The following is a 22,583-nucleotide window of genomic DNA, read 5'->3' on the forward strand; positions in this document are numbered from 1 at the left end:
TTTGATAAATATGTAAACATACCATTAAATCTGAAAACTCCTAGACGTATTGTCAACCTGGTTCTTTCACTGATTGGGACCGGGTCATTAACGATTGAACATAAATTGGTTTCAGTAGTTCTCATTGTTTAACTTTACTGCTTCTCTACCTATCAGGTTCCTAAGACTGGCAGGAGAGTCTGCTTTCTTGGAAGTAATTGAGAATTGGGAGGAAAGAGAACTTTTGCAAAAAGGAAAAAATAAAAAATAAACCTTACTTAAAATGTATAACTGTATTCTTTGTTGTTTTCCAACAAATGGCCTGTTCTCCAGCTAGAGTGTTCTTATCAAAATTTTATTAAAAAATCAATGATTTTCCACAGCAACTAAAGAATGCATCATGCATTTTATTAATCAAATTCTTTTTAATCTACATTTGGTAGCCATATTTCCAAAACCTATATGGCTCATCCTAATTACTATGGGTCTTACTAATTTTCTTCTTGTCTGAATTTTTGTAGCATTTATATTTGGTGCCACATAATTTGGCCTTTAATCAGGTACTATCATTACTGCCTAAAAAGTTAGCCTTTGCTATTCCTGTATTTCTACATTTTACAGACATACTGGGGAAGGTACAATATTTCCTCAGTAAATACAAGTTTAAATGTCACTTATCATAGAAAAAAAAGGACAGGGGATCAAAAAGTGTATATTTCTCAAACATGTTGTTAAACACTATTCCATGTCATCCAGAATCATTGAGAAACCGAATTCTAGAGCGTCTTCAAAATATGGCCTGTGGATAGCTGCCTGTTGGCATATTGTTCCTTACCAAGCTGAGAATAGTACAGAAATGGAAAATAACCATTTAGAATCTTTTCTAACAATTTGCCATTGCCGTAATAGCCATGAGCATGATCAGTGGACCCATCTCCTTTAATAGGGTTTAGACAAGCTTGGGTGTGTCAGGCGTGCCTGGAGGGTTCTTTTCCACAAATGGTTTAAGAAGCTCTGATTTTGAGCTTTCTTTTCTTTTCTAGCTCTCTCTCTCTTTTAAATAGCTTTAAAATACATAAATATCGAAAACTGTTGCAATCTGAGTCTACTGAGATAAATAGAAAAGTGAGTGAAACACTTGACAAAATAATGTTCACTTTAATAAATGCAATGTTCAGTTTATCATGAACCAAAGAAATGAAACAACGGTTCTTTGTACTGAACTGGAATGTTTAGATTACGATTTCCAGGATATTTTTTTGATAATCATGAAGAAATATATATATATATATATATATATATATATATATATATATATATATATAAGGTTGAGCTATTTGTGAATACACTAGATATAATGTATTCTTTTAATCTTGCTTTGCAATATAAAAAAACCCCTAGGTCTTACAATAGCACGTTAAACAATTTAATATCCATTGTTATCTCCCTTACTGGACCATTTCTTTTAAAGGCAATGAGGTTAAATTACTTTCGTCAATTTTTAGTCAAGATCACTGCTTATAATCCAAGTGATACAACTGCTTATTTCTACAGTTAGATATATTCAATTTATCTAATTCTATTTCCCATTTCATTTATGAAAATGTCATAAAAAATCTAGTTCATATTAGTCAAAGCATAGGTAGTCATGGAAATTTAGGGGCTGATTTGCCTTAATTTGGCCTATATAAGAAAACTGTCAAATAGTATGATTTTGATTCTAGGATATCAATGGTACAAAGACCACAGTAAAGAAATTTTCATCCTTTCTTTTAACATAAGGAGAATGCATTTATATCCTCCAGTGTTATAATAAAAATGGAGCAGATAACACTATACAATCATAAACTGAGGACTGATTTCTCTTTAGCAGCAAAATATTAGAAAGATTAAAAACACAGGCTTTGAGGTCAACCAGAATTAGATGTAATCCAGTTTTACACACATATTAGCCATGTAAATACTCCTTTTAAGCTTTGTTTATGTCACTGGTATAATATCACCAATCACATAGGATTATTATGTTTGTTAAATGAAATCATGTTTGAAAAGGTCAAATGGTCAATAAATGTTACCTGTTACTTTCCTATAGAAAATTCACTATGGGATACATTTCATGAAAACTATAATAGTCTACACATTTTTCATCCAAATATATTTTTTTCAATTTCCCAAAATGTTTTGGAGGGAAGTTCACTGTGTATATTTAAGAATTTCAAAGAGTTTCTTTAAATACAGAATGATGGTTGCATTTGTGGTCAGGAGAACTTATTTTTCCCTTTATCACTTGGCAGTTCTATGATATTGAGCTAATTATTTGTCTTTTCTCATTTCCTTATCTAGAAATTGAGAGGATTAAATTAGAATTTGTCCATGGTTTCAATAAAAGAAAAAAACAAAAACAAAGCTATCTGAATTACTTCTACTCTGCTTAAACAGAAAATATTTTACCAGTTTATAGAAATATTATATTAAGTCAACACATGTTGTTGCAAATGGCAGAATTTCATTCTTTTTATGCCTAATATTCCATCATAAAAAAATATAAATATACCACATCTTCTTTATCCATTCATCTGTTGATGGGCAATTGGGTTGCTTCCATAACTTAACTATTGTAAATAATGCTACAATGAACATAGAGGTTCATATATCTTCTCAAATTAGTGTTTTCATGTTCTTTGGATAAATATCCAGAAGTGGAATTGCTGGATCATAGAGTAGTTCCATTTTTAATTTTTTGAGGAGCTTCTATACCGATTTCCACAGTGGCTGCAGCTATTTACATTCCCACCAACAGTGTAGGAAGGTTCCCTTTTCTCCATATTCTCACCGGCATTTGTTATTTGTAGACATTTTAATGATGGCCATCTTGACAGTTGTGAGGTGAATAGCCAATTTAAAAGTAAATAAATTTGTAGAGTGTTAAATTTCAAATGTCTACAAAGCATGAGAGAAGAAAGAACTCTAGATCTTTTGTCAGTGCAGGACTGAATGATTTGTGTGTCGATTCTCCTGGTTCTTGTAAATGAGCCCGAATCCTGGCTGGGGGTTGGTCCAGGTGTCAGTGGGCACTGAGAATCCAGGGGCAGGGACTTAATGACTTTTGGAAAAGGCATAAACTTGAATAATGGCGAGACAAATTAAATATCAAGACCATAGGTTTCACATTAGGTCCAAGAAAAAGTAAATAGAGTTTGGCAAAATGTCCTTTGAATTGAAAGCTAACATTAAGCACTAAAGAAATTAGACAAATATGGGGAATATCAGGAAGTGTAAATTATATGGACCCACAAGGTTCATGAAGGATCAACTCAATTAAATGGCAGTTTAGATAGTTGGAATTAAAGAATTAGTTGTGTTTAATTTCATTCCCCAACGTGTTGAAGATTTGATTTGTACAGGAGCAATGGTGATCTTTCCTAACTTTATTTAACAAAGCACAATTGGTAAGTTGGTTAGATAGGGTGAAAATTTATTATTAAAATAATCTTTTCTTATCAGATAACACATGAAGTTAAATGACCACACAAGAAAAGAAGAAGAAGAAAAAAAGTATGTAAACCTCTCCTTAAAATGTTGAAAAGCTCATCAAAATTATGACATCACTATGAACACTGATGGATATCATGGAAAGATAGAGGTTACTTCTTTCAAATATGTTCTGTACTCTAGTTTCCTTAAGTAACAATAGAGAATATTTGCTTAAATGGTCCTTTCCAGCTATTGATTAATTGTCAAAATTAAGAGGACTACTTTAAGAAGACTGTTTGGATTAATTTACCTTGACACTTCTTCATTTGAAGCATCAAGGTAAACTAATCCAAATAGATTCATTTAAAATGAGTCATGTACCACAATATTCATTGAAGCTCTATTTACAATAGCCAGGACATGGATGCAACCTAAGTGTCCATCAACAGATGAATGGATAAAGAAGATGTGGCACATTATATACAATGGAATATTATTCAGCCATAAAAAGAAACGAAATTGAGTTATTTGTAGTGAGGTGGATGGACCTAGAGTCTGTCATACAGAGTGAAGTAAGTCAGAAAGAGAAAAACAAATTCCGTATGCTAACACATATATATGGAATCTAAAAAAGAAAATGGTTATGAAGAACCTAGGAGCAGGACGGGAATAAAGATGCAGACCTACTAGAGAATGGACTTGAGGACACAAGGATTGGGGAAGGGTAAGCTGGGACGAAGTGAGTGAGGGGCATGGACTTATATACACTACCAAATGTAAAATAGATAGCTAGTGGGAAGCAGCCACATAGCACAGGGAGATCAGCTTGGTGTTTTGTGGCCACCTAGAGGGGTGGGAGGGAGATGCAAGAGGGAGGAGATCTGGGGATATATGTATATGTATAGCTGATTCACTGTGTTATAAAGCAGAAACTATCACACCATTGTAAAGCAATTCTACTCCAATAAAGATGTTAAAAATAAAATAAAATAAAGTGAATACTGCAAAAAAAAATAATAAATAAATAAATAAAATGTATTTTAAAAGGAAGCAATTTTGTTTTGATAGATTTCACTTCTCTATGTTCTGATCATATTACTAAAGAAAATACAGATTTTGAAATAAATAATACCAATGAAACAGATTATCAGGCAGGCAAAGAAATTACTTCTACAAGGTAGGATTGAAGTTAAAACTTGAAGTTTAGTTTGGGGGGACCATAAACCACATTAACAAACTGTCATTAAACCTTTAAAGGACTTTCATGTAGATTCTATTCCTTGATTCTTTGAAAGCCTTATATTAAAATAGAGTAAATTAAATTATTTCTTATTGGTATATATCCGTAGGACACAAAGGAAACAAAGATAAACTTTTAAGGAAAAGGGTCAAACAATTTGAATGACATGGAATATCAGAAACTGTAAGTTCCCCTTTCTTTCTTTAAATTCATGAGTTTTGATAAAGCACATTTTACAGATTTCTCTTTTTGGGGACATTAGTTGAGGACCAAGAGAGGTTTTATTAATTACCTTTCTAAGAATGCATTATGTAATCTCTTGCTCTGAATGGCTTATTCTGTCTTGTAACTTTTAAAAATGTTGACATACAGCATGAATTGAGGGAATTTTATGATTGTTGCATTCTCTATATTTGTTCAATAGAGTGTAACATCACTTAGGAATTGAACTTTTTTCATGAATTGAGGGAATTTTATGTTGTTGCATTCTCTATATTTGTATATCACTTAGGAATTGAACTTTTTTCTATGCAACATAATCTCACAATGAAGATGGCAGTGTCATTTTGATGGAGTTCTTCATCTTCTCATATTGTCCGGCAGAGGGCGCCTTACGTGGAAGGCAGGCTTAGTCGTTTTTTCAAGATTATTATGGACTGAAAAACATTCTGAAATGTGGTAGATTTATCTTCAAAAATTATAAGGCTCTAGAGAGGATAATTATACGCATGTGTACTTTTAAACTGTATTGTAATTCACACATTAATTTGTTCCACATAGGAACGCCTACACTGAGAATCATTACACTTTTTCAAGTCAACATTCTTTAAAAATTATTTTAGCTTACTTTACATCATTAACTAGTTAATTATTATTATTGCAAATGACCTTATATTCTCTTTCTTAAAGGTATGAAGTGAGCGGATTCTGGCCAAATAATTTATACACATAAGTATTTTGCTATGTTTGTATCAATTAATATAAAAACCATAAAACACACCAATTTTAAAATCATATCTTGTAAACCTTTAGAAATAAATGTTACATAAAAATAATTTACTCCTGTTCCTATCTTCTTTATAGGTAAGAAGACAGACCAAATTTACGCTTTCTTTGCCCTTTTTATTTAAAACTATATATTTATTATATTGCCTGCAGAATTACATTTTCTCTTGCCTCTTTTCACTGACAAATCTCATAGGGGTTCTGCCACACTATCCAGCTCAGAAATATCCTTGAGTAATAAAGTGAAGACAATATTGAATAAGAATTCACCAAAACTGCCTCTGTGATTTAGTTCAATGTAAATCCTTTATGTATGCAGATTATATAATCTGATATGCTATTTTTCTTTTGCATCTTTAAGCTTTCTAAATAATTTCAAAAGTAAACTATCAGACATAAGATGATATTTTGCAAAATTATATTCACAAATAACTATGCTGAAAGTTACATATTAAAGAGCGACTTTTTAAATGAAAATGATACTAGTATGTGGATTTTTAAATATGAGAAAAAAAGGAGTTTTAATGGGCAAAAATTAGCAGTTTAAACAGTAATGGGATGAACAATAATTTTGAGGTTTGAGTTTTGTTTTCCTTGGGATTTTTATTATATAGTTGTATCTTAAATATAGATTTAAGAAATTTAGAAAACATATAACATCATTATATGATAAAGTATATGGAGAAATGCAAAACTGTCATTGCAAACGTTTAGCAATATTTAAAAAAAGTTATTCAAACATTTAATAAAATAAAATAAAGGCATTAATTTACTGTATTGTTTTCCTTCCTGCACAGCCTCTCAAATTATTCAAACTGAGATTAATGACCTATCTAAATATGAAAAAGATATTAAAAAATGATAAGCCTTCAGTATTAAAATACAATTTTGACAACTATTGTTGAAATATAAAATATAACCAATGAGAAATCAAGCAAGAGGTCAGTTAAATAGAAATTTTAAGAAAGAAAAGGAAAAGAAAAATAAGGACTAAGGTTTAAATAAATCATTAAAATCATAAATCTAATCCTCAATATGATAATTACAATTAATCTTGTTACAGTAAGTTTTCAACATATTTAGAAAGAAGAAAATTTGGAAATTATCATTCTTCAGAGAGGAACATCACTAGAAAATATCTAATATTGATAATTCAAGAAATGTCATTCCTGAGCACATTACTTAAAGTGATTAAATGTAATTGGTTTCATGAAGTCAGACTGGGGATAGTAAGGCACAGAGTAAGAAACTACTACTTCTGTATTATTTTATTTTTACCATGCCAATCTATTACCTTGAATAAGTCAACAGGTGCTTTTTTTGTGAATAAAACTCAATCTTAGACCAGAAACTGTAGTTTAAGAGCCATAGAAGCTAGATTTATGTGATTTTTGTAAGTCTCAAGTAAAATGGTTTTATGTTTAACGATATTTGTATGAATAATTTTTATGTTAAACTCTTCAATTTTACTCTTAAGAAGTTTCTATTGAAATTCCAAATTACTATAAGTACATTTCTTTCTCAAGTACAGAAAATGTGCTCCTAGGTGTGTATAGTGAATCCTTATATTTCATTAAAAAAAATGTGATGGCAAGAGATTGTTTGAGATACATACATAATTCTGGTCACATTTACCAGATAACTTGGCTGGTTCTTATTAATAATCTCTTAAAAACCTAATATGCTTTCTTAGATAAGATTACTTGGTCCAATTAATATGCTATACAACTCCATTAAGATGCTGTTGCATGATTTACATGCTCCCCGCGGCTATCCCCCTAATGTCAGCCTTGCCTACTTCAAGCGTAACAGAAGCACAATAAGAGAATTTCATGAGTGTGATTTTTAATGAAAGATTACAAAGCCCCTTTAAATCCAGGGCTTCAAAGACCAATTTCATAAATTTATTTCTTTTAAAATCAACAGCATAATCTTCTAAGGAATAGTTAGAGGTAGTTTGCATTACTCTCTTTAGGCAGCTCTTTGCAGGATATCACTGTAAGTGTAAAGGAAGCTCTTTGCAGGATATCATTGTAATGAAAGCTTAAATTTTTATCATTCTAGAACTCTTTGTAAGTTAAGCCATGTTTGAATAGAGGCCCACTGAGAAAAGAATAAGTGGGGAAAATTTTCGATTACCTTTCTGAAATATACAGTGGTATTGAATTCAAAAGGTTGCTTGATGGCTTCATGGAGAAATGAATTGTCTGCATCATATAAAGCGGCTGGTATTTTAACAATTATTTTTCTGGACAGAGTTTGGAGAAGTAGTAATTGGATTAGAAACAGAAGGAGATGCTGAAAAGGGGGTTTGGAAGTATTAACAAGGAAATTGATAAATGCCCTTAAGGCTGCACTGCTTGAGAAGAGGGGAACGTCAGCAGAGAGAGAAGTGTGGACGCAGCAGAGAGAGCTGTGTTTCCCCATTTCTAATCTGTTTCAATTTCTTGATACATGAGAATTCTGCACACTATGGACACAACCTCTTCTGATGTAAAACCTCCATTCTAATAGAGTACCAATCATATTGATTTATAAAGTCTAGGTAATTTTCTTATATGGAAATTCCAAGCCTAGAAAATAGACATTTTAGAGGTGATTCACATCAGAAACTATGATCCTCTGGAGTTAGCATCATTTAAGTTGCATTAAAACCAGTAACAGAATCTTTGCATCTTAAAATATAAGACCCGTGTATGTGGGACTTCCCTGGTGCTCCAGTGGTTAAGACTCTGCTCTCACTGCCACAGGCCCAAGCTTGATCCCTGGCTGGGGCACTAAAATCCCACAAGCCACGCAACATTGCCCCCCAACCAAAGTACACACACACACACACACACACACACACACACACACACATCTATATACTTAACACCCACGCATGATAAGATTTGTGTGATTTTTCTTTCAAGCTCTTCTAGTCCCCACGAAAGAATAAATAACACCATGGTATGTATGGAGAACAGCAGCTGGATCTTTTTTTTTTTTTTTTTTTTTTTTTTTTTTTGCGGTATGCGGGCCTCTCACTGTTGTGGCCTCCCCCGTTGCGGAGCACAGGCTCCGGACGCGCAGGCTCCGGACGCGCAGGCTCAGCGGCCATGGCTCACGGGCCCAGCCGCTCCGCGGCATATGGGATCCTCCCAGACCGGGGCACGAACCCGTATCCCCTGCATCGGCAGGCGGACTCTCAACCACTTGCGCCACCAGGGAGGCCCTAGCAGCTGGATCTTAATAAGCGAACAGAGAAGGAAGTGAAGTAAAAAAGCATTGAAGATTAAAAGAGTTGTGGATATGGTTGACCAAATACTTGAAAACCAAAAAGTGAAACAGTTGGTAATCTTGCAAAAGCCTAATAATTGAAACATTTTTCCAAACCCATTTTAGTTGAGTTCTGAAGTTATAAGTCTGGGATAGAATCCTATTTGCTTGAAGTACATACTTACTGTAGGTGACAAGATGAAATCACGTATACAACTAGGATAAATATAGCAAGAATCCTGTCTAGTTAGGCTGCATCACAAAAAAAGGAAAAACAATAGATGAAAGTATAAATAAAAGCATGTTCTATGAATCTTCAACCAACTCACTACCAAAAGCTGAAACCTGATGTAATCTGACATTGTACCAAAACTGAATTATTTAGAGCAAGCAAACAGCAACTTCTGAGAGATTTGATCAAAATTCTGTATTCTAAATATTTGTTTTTATCTAAACTTTACTAGCCAATGAGTTGTATTGGGAATTGCAATTCTCTTAATATCAACAGTGACTTTGAAAAATATTATTTTTATGTTTAATCCTTTTTTGTGGGGAAAAAATGATGTGAAAAGACTCATTTCCACTACTCACAATCAAATGATTTATCTTCTAAAATCCAGAAGAACTAGCTTTCTTTTTTCTATAATAGAACTCCAAACTGTCTTAGACTGGGCATTTGAACAGTATATTTTGACTGTGTGATCTTGAATTAATAGACCCATGAGGTTATGTTTACCCTGAAACAATTCAGTGATTAATTATTTTATGAAACATTTTTCACAAGAAGAACACTGTTTTGTGGGAATTGTAAAGTAAGGAGAGGTGAGGAGGGAATTAGATGTATACACCTTTAAATTCTGGCAATGCATAAAAGAATGAATAGCCTAAGGCTCTAAGCAATGGAGTTTTCCTTAAATTCATTTAACAAATGTTACTCGACTACTTGCCATGTGTAAGTACATTGGGAATAAAAATGCTAATCAAAGTCTTGACTAATAGAGGTAGTAAGATGTGGTGGGTTGTTTCCTATGTCAGCTTGACTATGACTAGGCTATGTCGCTCAGTTGTTGGTCAAGAACTAGTCTGATAGAGAATGGATAAACAAGACCTACTGTAAAGCACAGGGAACTATATTCAGTATCCTGGGATAAACCATAATGGAAAAGAATATGAAAAAGAATATATATATATATATATATATATATATATATATATATATATATATATGTATAACTGAATCACTTTGCTGTACAGCAGAAATTAATACAACATTGTAAATCAACTATACTTGAATGAAATAATAAAAAAAGAACTAGTCTGGATGTCATTGTGAAAGTATTTGTGGAGGTGATTAACATTTAAAATTAGTTGTCTTTATAGAGACACAGATGTAGAGAACAAACGTATGGACACTTAGTGGGGAAGGGTGGTGGTGGGATGAATTGGGAAATTCTGATTGATGTATATACACTATTATGTATAAAATAGATAACCAATGAGAACCTAATGTAGAGCACAGGGAACTCTACTTAATGCACTGTGGTGATCTAAATGGTAAGGAAATTTCAAAAAGAGAGGATATATGTATATGTATAACTGATTCACTTTGCTGTACAGCAGAAACTAACACAGCATTGTAAAGCAACTATACTCCAATAAAAATTAATTAAAAAGTAAATTAAATTGGTTAGCTTTAAGTAAGACAGATCATCCCCCGTAATGTAAGTGGGATTCATGCAATCAGTTTCAGGCCTTCAGATTTAAGAGTGAGGATTCCCACGGAAGAAGGGATCCCGCCTTAAGCTTCCACACAGAAATCTGTTTGAGTTTCCAGTCTGCCTATAGATGTCAGACTCAATACCCCAGTGTTGACTTGTATCAGCACTCTGCTGGCCTAATCTGGGGATTTTGGATTCCAGAATTTCCTACTGCCTGGACTGCCCTACAGATTTCACACACTTGTGTGCCACTCCACCCACTAGTTCTGGAGACAATTCCTTAAAATAAGGAGATGGAGACAGACAGTGATGAAGAGATATAGATCCAGATCCAGATCCAGACTTGGATATAGATACTAATCCTATTGGTTCTGTTTCTCTGGAGAAAAATGTTCTCTTGACTCAACAACAACAATTCCCTCATGAAATCATTTTATAATTAGAAATGAAATCTAGTAGAATGTGGCACCAAATAGCTTACACACTCTGAAATGAACATCTTCTTGTATTTAAACAGAAATAAAATAGCTTCACATAAGAAACACATTTAATTCAACATTTATTCTCAAAGCATACTGCCGTCAATTTTTCTTTTTTTCTACTGCTGTATACTTGTGTATCATGAAAGTGTCTGTGTATACATATTCCAATTATTTAAGCTTATCTCACGTTAAGGAATAACAAAATAACAAGGCAATATGAAGTAAAAGCTTATCTACTCTAGCCTTTATTTCATATATATGGGCTATAATAACTGCATGAAAAATATGTCTCTCTCTTTTGGTATAAACAAATGCCTGTATTCTGCATTTTACAATATAATCAGGATGTAGTTTTAGCCAATTATCCACTCTCTATATTATTCTTACTGCTTTAACAAATATATTGGTCAGCTAAAATGTATTTGTATTTTAATTTCAATTTGATAGTTTCTCTTGTCTTAAAAATACAAATCTAACTTTTCTTGTACTTTTTGCTTAGTTTTCCATTAGCATATAGAAATTTTTGTTTTATATAAGAATGTTAACTTTCTATCCTTATATTTCTTTTTATTTTGCAATATGAATTTCTAGCATAACCCCATGTGTAAGATGGCTATAAGATTTCCAAGGGCTATGATTTGAAAAATCTGATGCAGTCAATTACTAATAATCCTTGCCTTGTCATTGTTGTGGATAAGGGTTCTCAGGTTGAAGGAAATGAGTTAAGGCTGTCACCACCGATGTTTAGTTTCTATCTCCTCTTCAATTTTAATTTTTTATAGAAGTGTATACATAATTTATATATGTATGCATATAATTTCTCACTATATATATGCGCACGTGTGTGTGTGTGTGTGTGTATATATATATATATATATATATAGAGAGAGAGAGAGAGAGAGAGAGAGAGAGAGACCTACTTTTTTAGGAGGAAGTCTAAGTAATCAAAAGTTTCAAAAAGAGACATTCAGGTAAGTAAACTTCACATCCCTATTTTCCAGACATGTCACAAAACTATCACATGGATTTTTCCTTGCTTTTTCAGCTTTAGATTCCAAATAGTTAGCCACAACACTGCCAATCCCATAGGAATCAGAAACACTCTTTTGTTAAATGATTTTGCTCTGATTTAAATAACTATTTTGGTGCCACATTTCCAATATCTGTGTGTTAGCCCAAATTTCTCATCCATAATATTTTTATAAAAATATACACATGCCATAAAATTGAATGACTTGCTTTATCAGAGGCAAATATTTATATTTTTATATGTGTTTCTTTACATACACACACACCTTATTCAAAATGGATTTAGTCAGCATTGATATCATCTGACTATAAAACAAAACAAAATTGCACGTACAATTTAAAGTGTTTTCATACTTGTTAAACTTATAGTTTAACAAAATGGTAATGGTTCTATTCAGTAATTTAGCCTTTAAGTGAAACATTTTTAAATTAAAAATAGTTTCTTTTGTTTTAAACACTCATAAACATATTGAGTTAAATTATTTCCTTTATTTAAAATAGGAGGTCATTAGATTGCTTTGTCCTACAGAGTGTCTGAGAGATGCTGGCCTATCTTATCTCACTCTCATATTTTTTTCCTTCTTCTCATTCTAGGACATGGCTTTAATTTGTAAATTGTTGTCTCCATAATTCAATATGTGACAACACTGGCTACTGGTAGGCTCAAAATAGGAGTTGAAAGTAAAGGATCTAAACCAGGGCATTAATATCTATTTTGCTCATATCTTGTCGCCATGCCAACCTTAAAATGAGTATCAAGACAGGGTTGCATTCTGAGGTCTACCAATATCTTACCTTACTTTGGGTGTCCGGTGCATGCCTGTACTTGTGTGGGAACACAAAGGTAACATGAGTACCTTTAGTATTACATATTTTGGTGTACACATATTTATGTGGAGATATACATAGCCATAGCAATATAAAATTAATTATTATTTCTTATTATCCTGCACAGAAGTACAGTCCCTAATATGTATAAGCAATACGCATTTTGTCATGTATTCTTCTGTTTTCTGAAAGCTGACCAAAATTTTACAGAAAATAAATATTTCTGTTAAAGGTAAGTACATGTAAATAAATAAAGGTACATGAAAAAAATAAGATGTAGAATAAATGGGCATCAACATTTATAAAGCATCTAATATACCTCAACTTCCCATCAGATTATTTATAGGCTATTTTTTTTCATTATGTTAAAGTAACCATTGCCTGCCAAAATGGGAGACATTCTAAATTAAGGAACGGGTGAAGTTTTTATGCTGTGTTCAGTTTTGATATTTCACCTCTAGTGCCTTTATTTTAATTCCAAACAAGTCATTACGAATACACAATATATTATCTTCCTCTTTAAGTATAAAACCTGCATAGAGTAACAGACAATATCATAGTTTTAACACTGTCCTACTCACACGTCTCATATATGTGTAGATTTCATTGTATTTCCAAAATACAATTCTACTTAACAAAATTACTGTATAAAACTATAAAGGAATTTTTAAAATACTTGCCTGAAATCCAAGGAGCTTTTCACTAGGCTTAATGTGCCTCTGAAATTCACATTCTATGGGTTGTATCACTTTGATTCCATCTTCATAAAAAACATAGAACATGTTCCCAATTCCCAGACCTTAGGAGTAAAAACACAAAAAAGTTCAAAATAAAATTATCAGAAACATTTACAACCAAAACTCAGTGCCCCTCACATTGCTGGTGAGAGATCAATTTGTGAAGTCCTATAATGCTAATAAAGCAAACCATGTGAGACCTTTACCATATGCCCAAGCAACTCTGCAATATTATGCAGACATTCTGCTTCATCTCTCTGATCTGCAAGTCAGTGATTTCCTTAATATAATTCAACAAATGTTTCATATATTTAAAAATAATTATAAATGGAGATAAACTCTTTGATACATAGATTATGTCTGCTACCATCCCTACTTAATTTAGGTGCTGATTAAGACATAAAAGTACTTTTTGAAGAATCATATGTATCCTATTTCTATTAGAGTTCCCTAAGGAAAATAAAATGGCATTCTTTGCAGGAATTTAGCTTATATAGAGACTTTTAGAAACAAACAGACCAAGTCCCCCAGATTTTAGAGAATATGTATTTTCCTAAAATAATGTTTGTAAATATAATCCTACTAGAGGTCTTACATATCAGTTTTCATATTGACAAAGTTTGGGGTCTATTTCTCCAGTTAAAAATTTGAATTAATTTAAGGTCTTGCAAAAATCTCATTTAAATCATACTTTTAATTACTTTTCACAGTATGGGTTTGGGTGTGTGACATCTCAGAAATTCATCTCACTTATATTATACACCCACACCTCATGGATATGGGATGCTACAGATTAGACATCTGGAATGCCGTGGAGTTAACGGCGGTGGTCTGCACATGGGGACTTGTCACGTATGATTGCACACCTGTTCTCTTTGTTTCCTCTGCTTCTGCTTTGTTCCAACATGTCCAGACTAAGAGCATGTAGTTCTCCCTTTCCTGATCCTCACCTGAGTACCTCATCCAGGGGTACTGGTTTGCACAACCATATTTATTCAGTATAACTATACCACACATAATTCAGTGAGAGTCAACAGATAAACAATTATACTGAAATCTTGATAGTTTGCTCTTTAAAATGCTTAACTTTAAAAAAATCTACTTTTAATTTTTACTTCAATTGAGGACAGCTGCAAGGCCCATGAAGTCAAGCCTGAGGATTACAATAAAAGTTTATTGATTTGTTAAAAAAAATTGTTTATTCAACTTAAGCCACATTTATTTTTGTTAAATATGTTCCTAGTTAATTTTAAAAGTCACCATCTATTCTTATGATTCAGAGGAAAATGTATTTGATCATAATTATCACTTATTGCTGTTTATACAGAGTGAAATTATTTCTAATAATGCATATATATTTTAATGATCCAGATTATTTTGACACATCTTATTGTTTTATAAATATTTACAGTCCTCATATTTTAATACATGCAATCTTTATCAGTTAATTGTGCATTTTAATTCCAGAGTGCACAATGTTACAATGAGATATTCCAGAACAGTAGCAGAAGTAGCAAGAACTAAATTCAAGTTATGTTTTCATAAAATAAAATTTAAGAGTTATCAGCTACAATTTATAATTATAGCTTTGAATACAGAGGGATCAATTCCATACCAAGGATAAAACTTACAAAAATTGCTTATGCAAAAAACTGATTTGTATTAGCAAGCTTCTGTGTAAACATTGTCAGAAGGTTGATGTGTGCTATGTATCAGTGACTAGCAAATTAACAATACTGGTAGTTGAAACTTGGATCTGATTTTCAGTTGTGTCAGTTACATACAAAGCTAATAACATTTTTTAATGAACATCACTATATTCTCCTTCAGGTATGCACAATTCTGCTCCACAGTCAGGAGTCTGAATGTGTTTGAACTTGACAACTACTCTAGGTCCAGACAGTTTGCAAAGTTTCTTGAAGTATTCCCTGCCCTTATTCCTATGGATATTTTTTATTGTTATTTTACTATATTCTGTGCACAGTACAGTCAGTGGGATTCCATAGATGAGATTTCTTGAGCTGTATTTTCCTCTAAAACTCGCTTAATCCATCCAAATCACTTTCAAAACTGAAAGTCCATTTTCTTGCTTTTTAAAGTATGAGTTACATACACATCAGCATTTTTACAGAGTATAAGCTACTTTCCCAGTTACAAGTTATTGAAAAATACAGATAAAGTTAGGCAAGGTTTAGTTTGCTTTTGCATTTTATTGTTTTTGGTGGGAATATAACTCCCTAGTGTTTATGAAATAGCAATGCCAACAAATTATCATGTATAAATATGTTAAAATAACAAGATAAACTGAACACCTATGTATCAATCACTCCGCTATGAAATAAAACTTTATCTTCAGAGCCATCTATGTATTCCTCTCTTCCCTACCTACACGAGGGATATTTTGCATTTATTTTCTTGCTAGACATATTTTGTTCATCAATTACTACTTAGGTTTTAGCAGCAGAATTTATAATCTGAATATATGATGCAGATATATATCATTTTAAATTTGCTGCTATAATATTATAATTTATTTTGAATATACTAGGCATAGAATGATATGAATTACCTTATGCTTGAGATGTGGTAATTGAAAACACATGCTGATTTTCACTTTGGGGCGTTTGTTAGCTTAATCTGTATAGGAAGCAATAACATATCTGTGTATGTTCATTGGAACTATTAAGTTTCCATGCCCTAACCTTTATTTTGGTGTGGGAGAATATAACAAAGAGAGATAAACTTTATTTTCTTAATTCAGACAGCTCAGAGGTAAATCACGACTATAGAACTTATTGTTGTATCGTGGGATACATGTAATATCTGTGCTGTAATTTCTCCATCTCAAATTGGGAGATAATAATTAGATTTATGCAGCTATTGTAAGAAGTAAATGAGATAGACAAAGGAAAACATGTAGCAGAGTGACTTGAACTCTTACTATGAGTTTAAGAAATGTTAACTGTCTGTCTTTTTATGACTGACATTATGTCTTCTTTGAAACATCAGTGGAAAAAAAATGGTGAAATGGCATCTAACCAAAATGTGATTACTGTCCTGTTTTCCTCAAATTTACTCTGTGAGATATACTACTAGTACATTTCAGCTTTCTATGAGATTGAATTCTACGGATGTGTGAGCCTACTAAAAGAGCAACTTGATTTTCTAGTAGAGCAGTTCTCAAAGTTGATCCTTTCAGAGGGTCTGCAAAGTCAAAACTATGTTCATAATAATGCTAAGATGTCATTTGCATTTTTCTCTCTCATTCTCACAAATTAGATGCTTCCAAATATGGAGTGTAGTTCTCAACAGGCTACTTGACATATGATGTTATGAGTGATATCATAACAGTTCAATGCAGAAGCAAATACAGGAATCCAGCATCTTTTATTCACCCAGATATTTTAAAAATTTGCAAAATGTACAACAGTGAGTCTCATTTTTTTAATATAACTTTACAAATAATGTGGTATTTATGCCTACATGTAATGGGTTATTTATTATGGTTATTTTAAACAAATAAATAAATACGTATTTTAAAATACATATTTTAATTTTCTCTGTTTTAGTTTCTTATATGGTAAATACAAGTGGAGAGAAATAACCCACATAAACAAAAGCTCTTGGAGTTGTCAATAATTTTGAGTCCCCCAAAGTCCGACAACCATGTAGGTTTCAATTACCATTCTCTCCTCATTGATGCTTTCTATTGCAGTTTATTACAAAAGCTCTTGACTTCAGTAAAAGCTTTACCACTCTAGTCACGGTAAAGATTAGGAGTATGTGCTATTTTGTCTTTTTTCATCCCCTGTGAAGACAGACACAGGTACTTTGTCTTTTCCAGGTCGATTGTTAATCTAACAAAGTATAGTAGCACAAAAAAGTGATCCATAATTTTTGTTTTTTCTTTGTGAGCTCTTCTTCTTTGTTTTTCTTTCTATACTGAGAGGACATGGCAAGAATTACTTGCAGCCTCATAAGAGAGAAGTATTTCCCAGAGGGTTTTTCAACCAATACTGCACCTTTAAATACATGAGATGGACTGAGAAAAAAATGTATGTAATTCACATTCCTGTCTCAATCCTTTGAGGATTTCTACTCAAGAACAATAGTGTATCATGATAATATAGTTACCTTATGTATTATAAATTACATATATATTCCATAGTTTACATCAAAAATAATATTTGGTTAATGTGTGATTACTGGATGAATAGTTAAGTCAATAACAAAAATATTTTGTGCTGATGTTTGCCTTCCTCTGACTTAAACCACCATTACTTTAGCATTTAAATTATGATCAATGGCAAATTATAATCCTAAAAAGCACTGATTTGGTAACCAATCAAAGATAATTCAATGTTTGGTGTTAAAGTTGATTAGTTGTTGATTATTAGTTGATATTATATCATTCTTTTCCCTTTCAAGTGATCCTAAACTTACTCATATTTTTAATATAGAAGAAATCTTTTTTTTAAGCTAAAGAAAAATATAGGCAAGAATAGATGGTCTATATTGCATCTCTCACCTTGAATAACTCAGCAGGGAGGGATTTTTGTTTCATGAATGTTCCCATTTTTGTATCTCTGTCTTTGGAATTAAAATCCTTTTCACACACATAGCAATACCAAACCATCACACCTCAATGAAATTTCTATGCTATGTTCCACTAAAATTAGACTGACTTCCTCTCTCATTCTTCTAGCAGATATTCTGGGAGTGATTGTGTTAAGCTCTTTATTAGCCACTATTAATCCAGGAAAGTGGGTACTGTCTGAACATTATATATATTGGTCAGAGTGATATTATCTAAAACCAGTCCTTTTAAATCAGAATTCAACTTCCTGAACTTCCAAAGATATGCTGAAAAACTTGAATGCAAATTTACGAGATTCATTTCACATTTAATAATTAACATAGCAAAGGTTATAACATAATAGAGTATTTGTCTGCTATGTAGTTAATATTAGGTGAAATCATATGTATAATTATAAATTACACATGTATATGTGTGTATACATACATGCATACGTGTGTGTATACACATATATCTGAAAATGGTTATCTCTTGTCAGATTCATTTTTGATTTGAAAACAGGTTTATGAGATAATTTGAAGCGCTAAAATGTTGACATTTGTTTTCATCAGAGAAGGTAGCGAACTTGCAAATGAAAATATTGACAGCTTTCATCACTTTGGCGATGGCATCTCAGCCAGCCATTAGAAGGCGTGGTCTCTGCCTCATCCAATTATATGACACACTAAGTCTCATGAATTCAGAAGCCTTACCCTCTGAAAACTCTTTTTCATTTTAAGTATTTCACCAATATTATTGTGAGACAGTAATCTGGTCCTGAGAACCTTAGCAATTTTTTTACTCTAAAAATAATTATACAGGATGCTCAAGTAGCTCATTAAGCAGGTATGCATGCTCCTGTATTTCCAATGCTACCCGGCAGCATATAATGGTATGGACAACGAAATGTGAAAAATCTCAGGCTAAAGGAGTTAAGAGCTGACCTGTTTCCTATTATTCTTTTTTCCCCACTTTGGTGATATTATAGTTCACAAAGCTAATCAGATGATGTAATATGTAAACTTTTTTGCAAGATTTCACTGTAATGTCTACTGGTGCCTGGTGTTGGTTGGTGTTAATTAGCCCAACTAATACAGAAATTTATTTGAACCATTTCTATACCATATTTATGTGTGAATAGATTCATAAATATTAACAAAGAATAGAAGAGACAATTTTTACAAATATGGAAAATATCAATATACATATTTTTGCTTTCAAATCATTGGATGTCACATCAAGCCAGTATTTCCCAAAGTAGCTTCAGTTAAATATTGATTCTATAGGTATTCATCAAAATAATTTCATGTTATAATAAATTTAGAAAATTCTGTGTCATATAATGAACCACCCGACATCTCTCCTGAAAGTAGTATATTTAAAAGTTTAGCTTAATCCTGCAATGAATAAAATGTTTTAAGTTCCTTTAATTCAATGCTTATACAAACATTTATTATTGTTAGACTTTATAACATACACCCAAACTGTTGTCTACTGAATAAATACTAGGAAATACTTTATTATATTATATTTGATAACAAGATCATAAAAAATATTGTAGAAGAGACCCAATCCTACTGAATTTTTAATGTTGTATTTTGAAATCATATAGGTAGTAAAATTAGTTGACAATAAGAATGATTTAGCCTTTAATTTACTAGATTGAAAACATCTTTAGAGTAGATACTAGTTCTTATCTTTATATTTCCAGTGCTTTCAAAGTGTTCTACATACAGTAGGCTCTTTAAAATATTTGTCAGTAAATGAGTGAGATACTTCTTCTCTTTGAAAACATTGTATTTTTACACTCTTGCTAACTTGAATCACAGCTAGAAAAGAACTGAAAGGTGAACTCAGAAACAGAGGACACTGTTTCATGCTTAAATATCGTGTGATTAATAAGATAATATACACAAAATTGAGTAAAGTTGATTTAGCTCACAAAGTCCTGGGTAAGCCAGATTCTGAGGTATACATTTAAAAATAATTTTTCAGTTAAACAAAATTTTATAGATCTTACACTTGCATGTAAGTCATATGACATTATGAGAGGTATTATCATTTTAAACTCTCTTTCCATTGTTATTCATCTAAAAATGCTTGAAATTCTTCAATGGGTTCTCCCTGAGATAAATTTATCTTGGCCATGGTAAGAAGACAAGCATACAAATAGAAAGCACTGCTAGAGTGGAAATAGAAATGGACCACAGAAAAATGTTGTTCATATTAGTTATTATCCTATCTTTTAAAAACAGAAGTAGAAAATTGCTTTGGAAACTTTCTTTATTATTTTAATTATTTTTTATGAAATAATTGTACACACAGTTGGGGTTCAGTGATTCCTCAAGCTGGTCTATTATCTCTGGCCACCATTATTATTACATGCAATCGTTTCTAATTGTAATGCCTTGCCGATAACTGTGGCATTATAAAAAGTAATTTACAGGGCCTCCCTGGTGGCGCAGTGGTTGAGAGTCCGCCTGCCGATGCAGGGGATATGGGTTCGTGCCCCGGTCTGGGAGGATCCCATATGCCGCGGAGCGGCTGGGCCCGTGAGCCATGGCTGCTGGGCCTGCGCATCCGGAGCCTGTGCTCCGCAACGGGAGAGGCCACAACAGTGAGAGGCCCGCATACCGCAAAAAGAAAAAAAAAAAATGTAATTTACAGATTCCTATGAATCTGAGTCAAGTATATTATTTTCTCAAATGTATTAGTTTAAATCTTTTTATTTCAAAAAACAAAGTGCGCTGATGATAACTGTACATGAAATAAAAGATTTTAAAACTTTCCCCAAAAACATTTCTTGTATAAGTCTTTAAATTATCTGCAAAATGTACTAAATAGCTATGATTTCTCAAGCACATATTCTGTGTCAAACAAAGTCATGAAGAGTAAGCACATCACTGATTGATGGAGAATAATTATTGAGAACATTCATCTTCAAAGACTAACAGAAGAAAAATTTAAATAAATAAAAATGATTTCATATAATGAATCTCAGTGTGATTTTAATTAATCTGCAGGTCTCCTATACTTTTAAGGGTAGTCTGAAGAATATTATATTATTATTACATATCAATGAGTATTATAAACTAATAATGTTAATGACTGTTATCAAGGTCAAATTATAAGGAAGAGTTGTTTCACATATTTTAAGGAGATATACACATCACAAATTTTCAAGTTGAGTCCCAAACTGTATTTCAAGCATTGTTTTAGAAAAGTCTGGCTCAGAGAGGTAAAATGACTCATTCAAATTTTCCCAGCAATTAGCCAGCAAAGCTAGATCTGTGATACCCAGAGAAATATTTGTTTAATCTCAAGAAGGAAGAGAGTATAAAGAAATGTCTAACGCATATGTTAATCATGTCATATCTGTTTCAGTAATGATTGCATTTGTACGTTCAAATGTGAAATATCCAAGAGGAATAAAATGAGAAGGTAAAGTTACACTAGAACCTCTTTAGTAAACTGGAGTTTAAAGAAGCCTTTACAGGGGCTTCCCTGGTGGCGCAGTGGTTTAGAGTCCGCCTGCTGATGCAGGGGACGTCGTTCATGCCCCGGTCCGGGAGGATCCCACATGCTGCGGAGCGGCTAGGCCCGTGAGCCATGGCCGCTGAGCCTGTGCATCCGGAGCCTGTGCTCCACAACAGGAGAGGCTACAGCAGTGAGAGGCCCGCGTACCGCAAAAAAAAAAAAAAAAAACAAAAAAAAAACAAAAAAAAACACTCTTAAAGAAGACTTTACAAAAGATTTGAGGAGCAAGAAATACCAAGGACAAAAAAAATATAAAGTGTTATGTTCATCTTTTGGTAATTTTAATGGATCTAATATTCTAAGATACTTGGTACAGTATCTAGCACATTATAAGGGCTCAATAAATGTGTTCTGGTTACTGATATTGCTATTATTCTGCTTTAATAATTTTAGGGAGCTATAACTGGGGAAGAGAAAGTTTTTCTAGGATGGATCCTGAAGGCAGTTATTTTGGCCATTGCTTGCCAGGAGTGTAATGATGAGTTATCGATAGTTTTCTCCTAAGAATTTAACTAAAGCACTTGGGTTATTTGAATACCTGGGCAAATACATTCCTCTTGGCCTTTGTGACTAAGAAAAACAAAGACAATAATAAATGACCGTGGATGGCATTTATCAAGTGCAGACTATATTTAAGGAGTTGATAAAACAACCCTATTGAGAATTAACAACTACCCTTATTTTTGAGATGAGGAATTTGTGACATAGAAAAGCCCTAGG

At 32.6% G+C, this 22,583-nt stretch overlaps 1 protein-coding gene across 3 annotated transcripts in view; it reads right to left on the reverse strand.

Annotated features, from left to right (window-relative positions):
* The window catches only part of FSTL5 (follistatin like 5), a 547,068-nt gene that overhangs the window by 70,632 nt on the left and 453,853 nt on the right, over window positions 1-22,583 (reverse strand). For all 3 annotated transcript variants that reach the window (XM_060093813.1, XM_060093804.1, XM_060093793.1), the window contains one exon: window positions 13,694-13,812. In XM_060093813.1, the coding sequence (XP_059949796.1) occupies window positions 13,694-13,812 (119 nt within the window). The remainder of the gene's footprint in view (window positions 1-13,693; window positions 13,813-22,583) is intronic.

Source organism: Mesoplodon densirostris, chromosome 1 (assembly GCF_025265405.1).
Source record: "Mesoplodon densirostris isolate mMesDen1 chromosome 1, mMesDen1 primary haplotype, whole genome shotgun sequence".
NCBI lineage: Eukaryota > Metazoa > Chordata > Mammalia > Artiodactyla > Ziphiidae > Mesoplodon > Mesoplodon densirostris.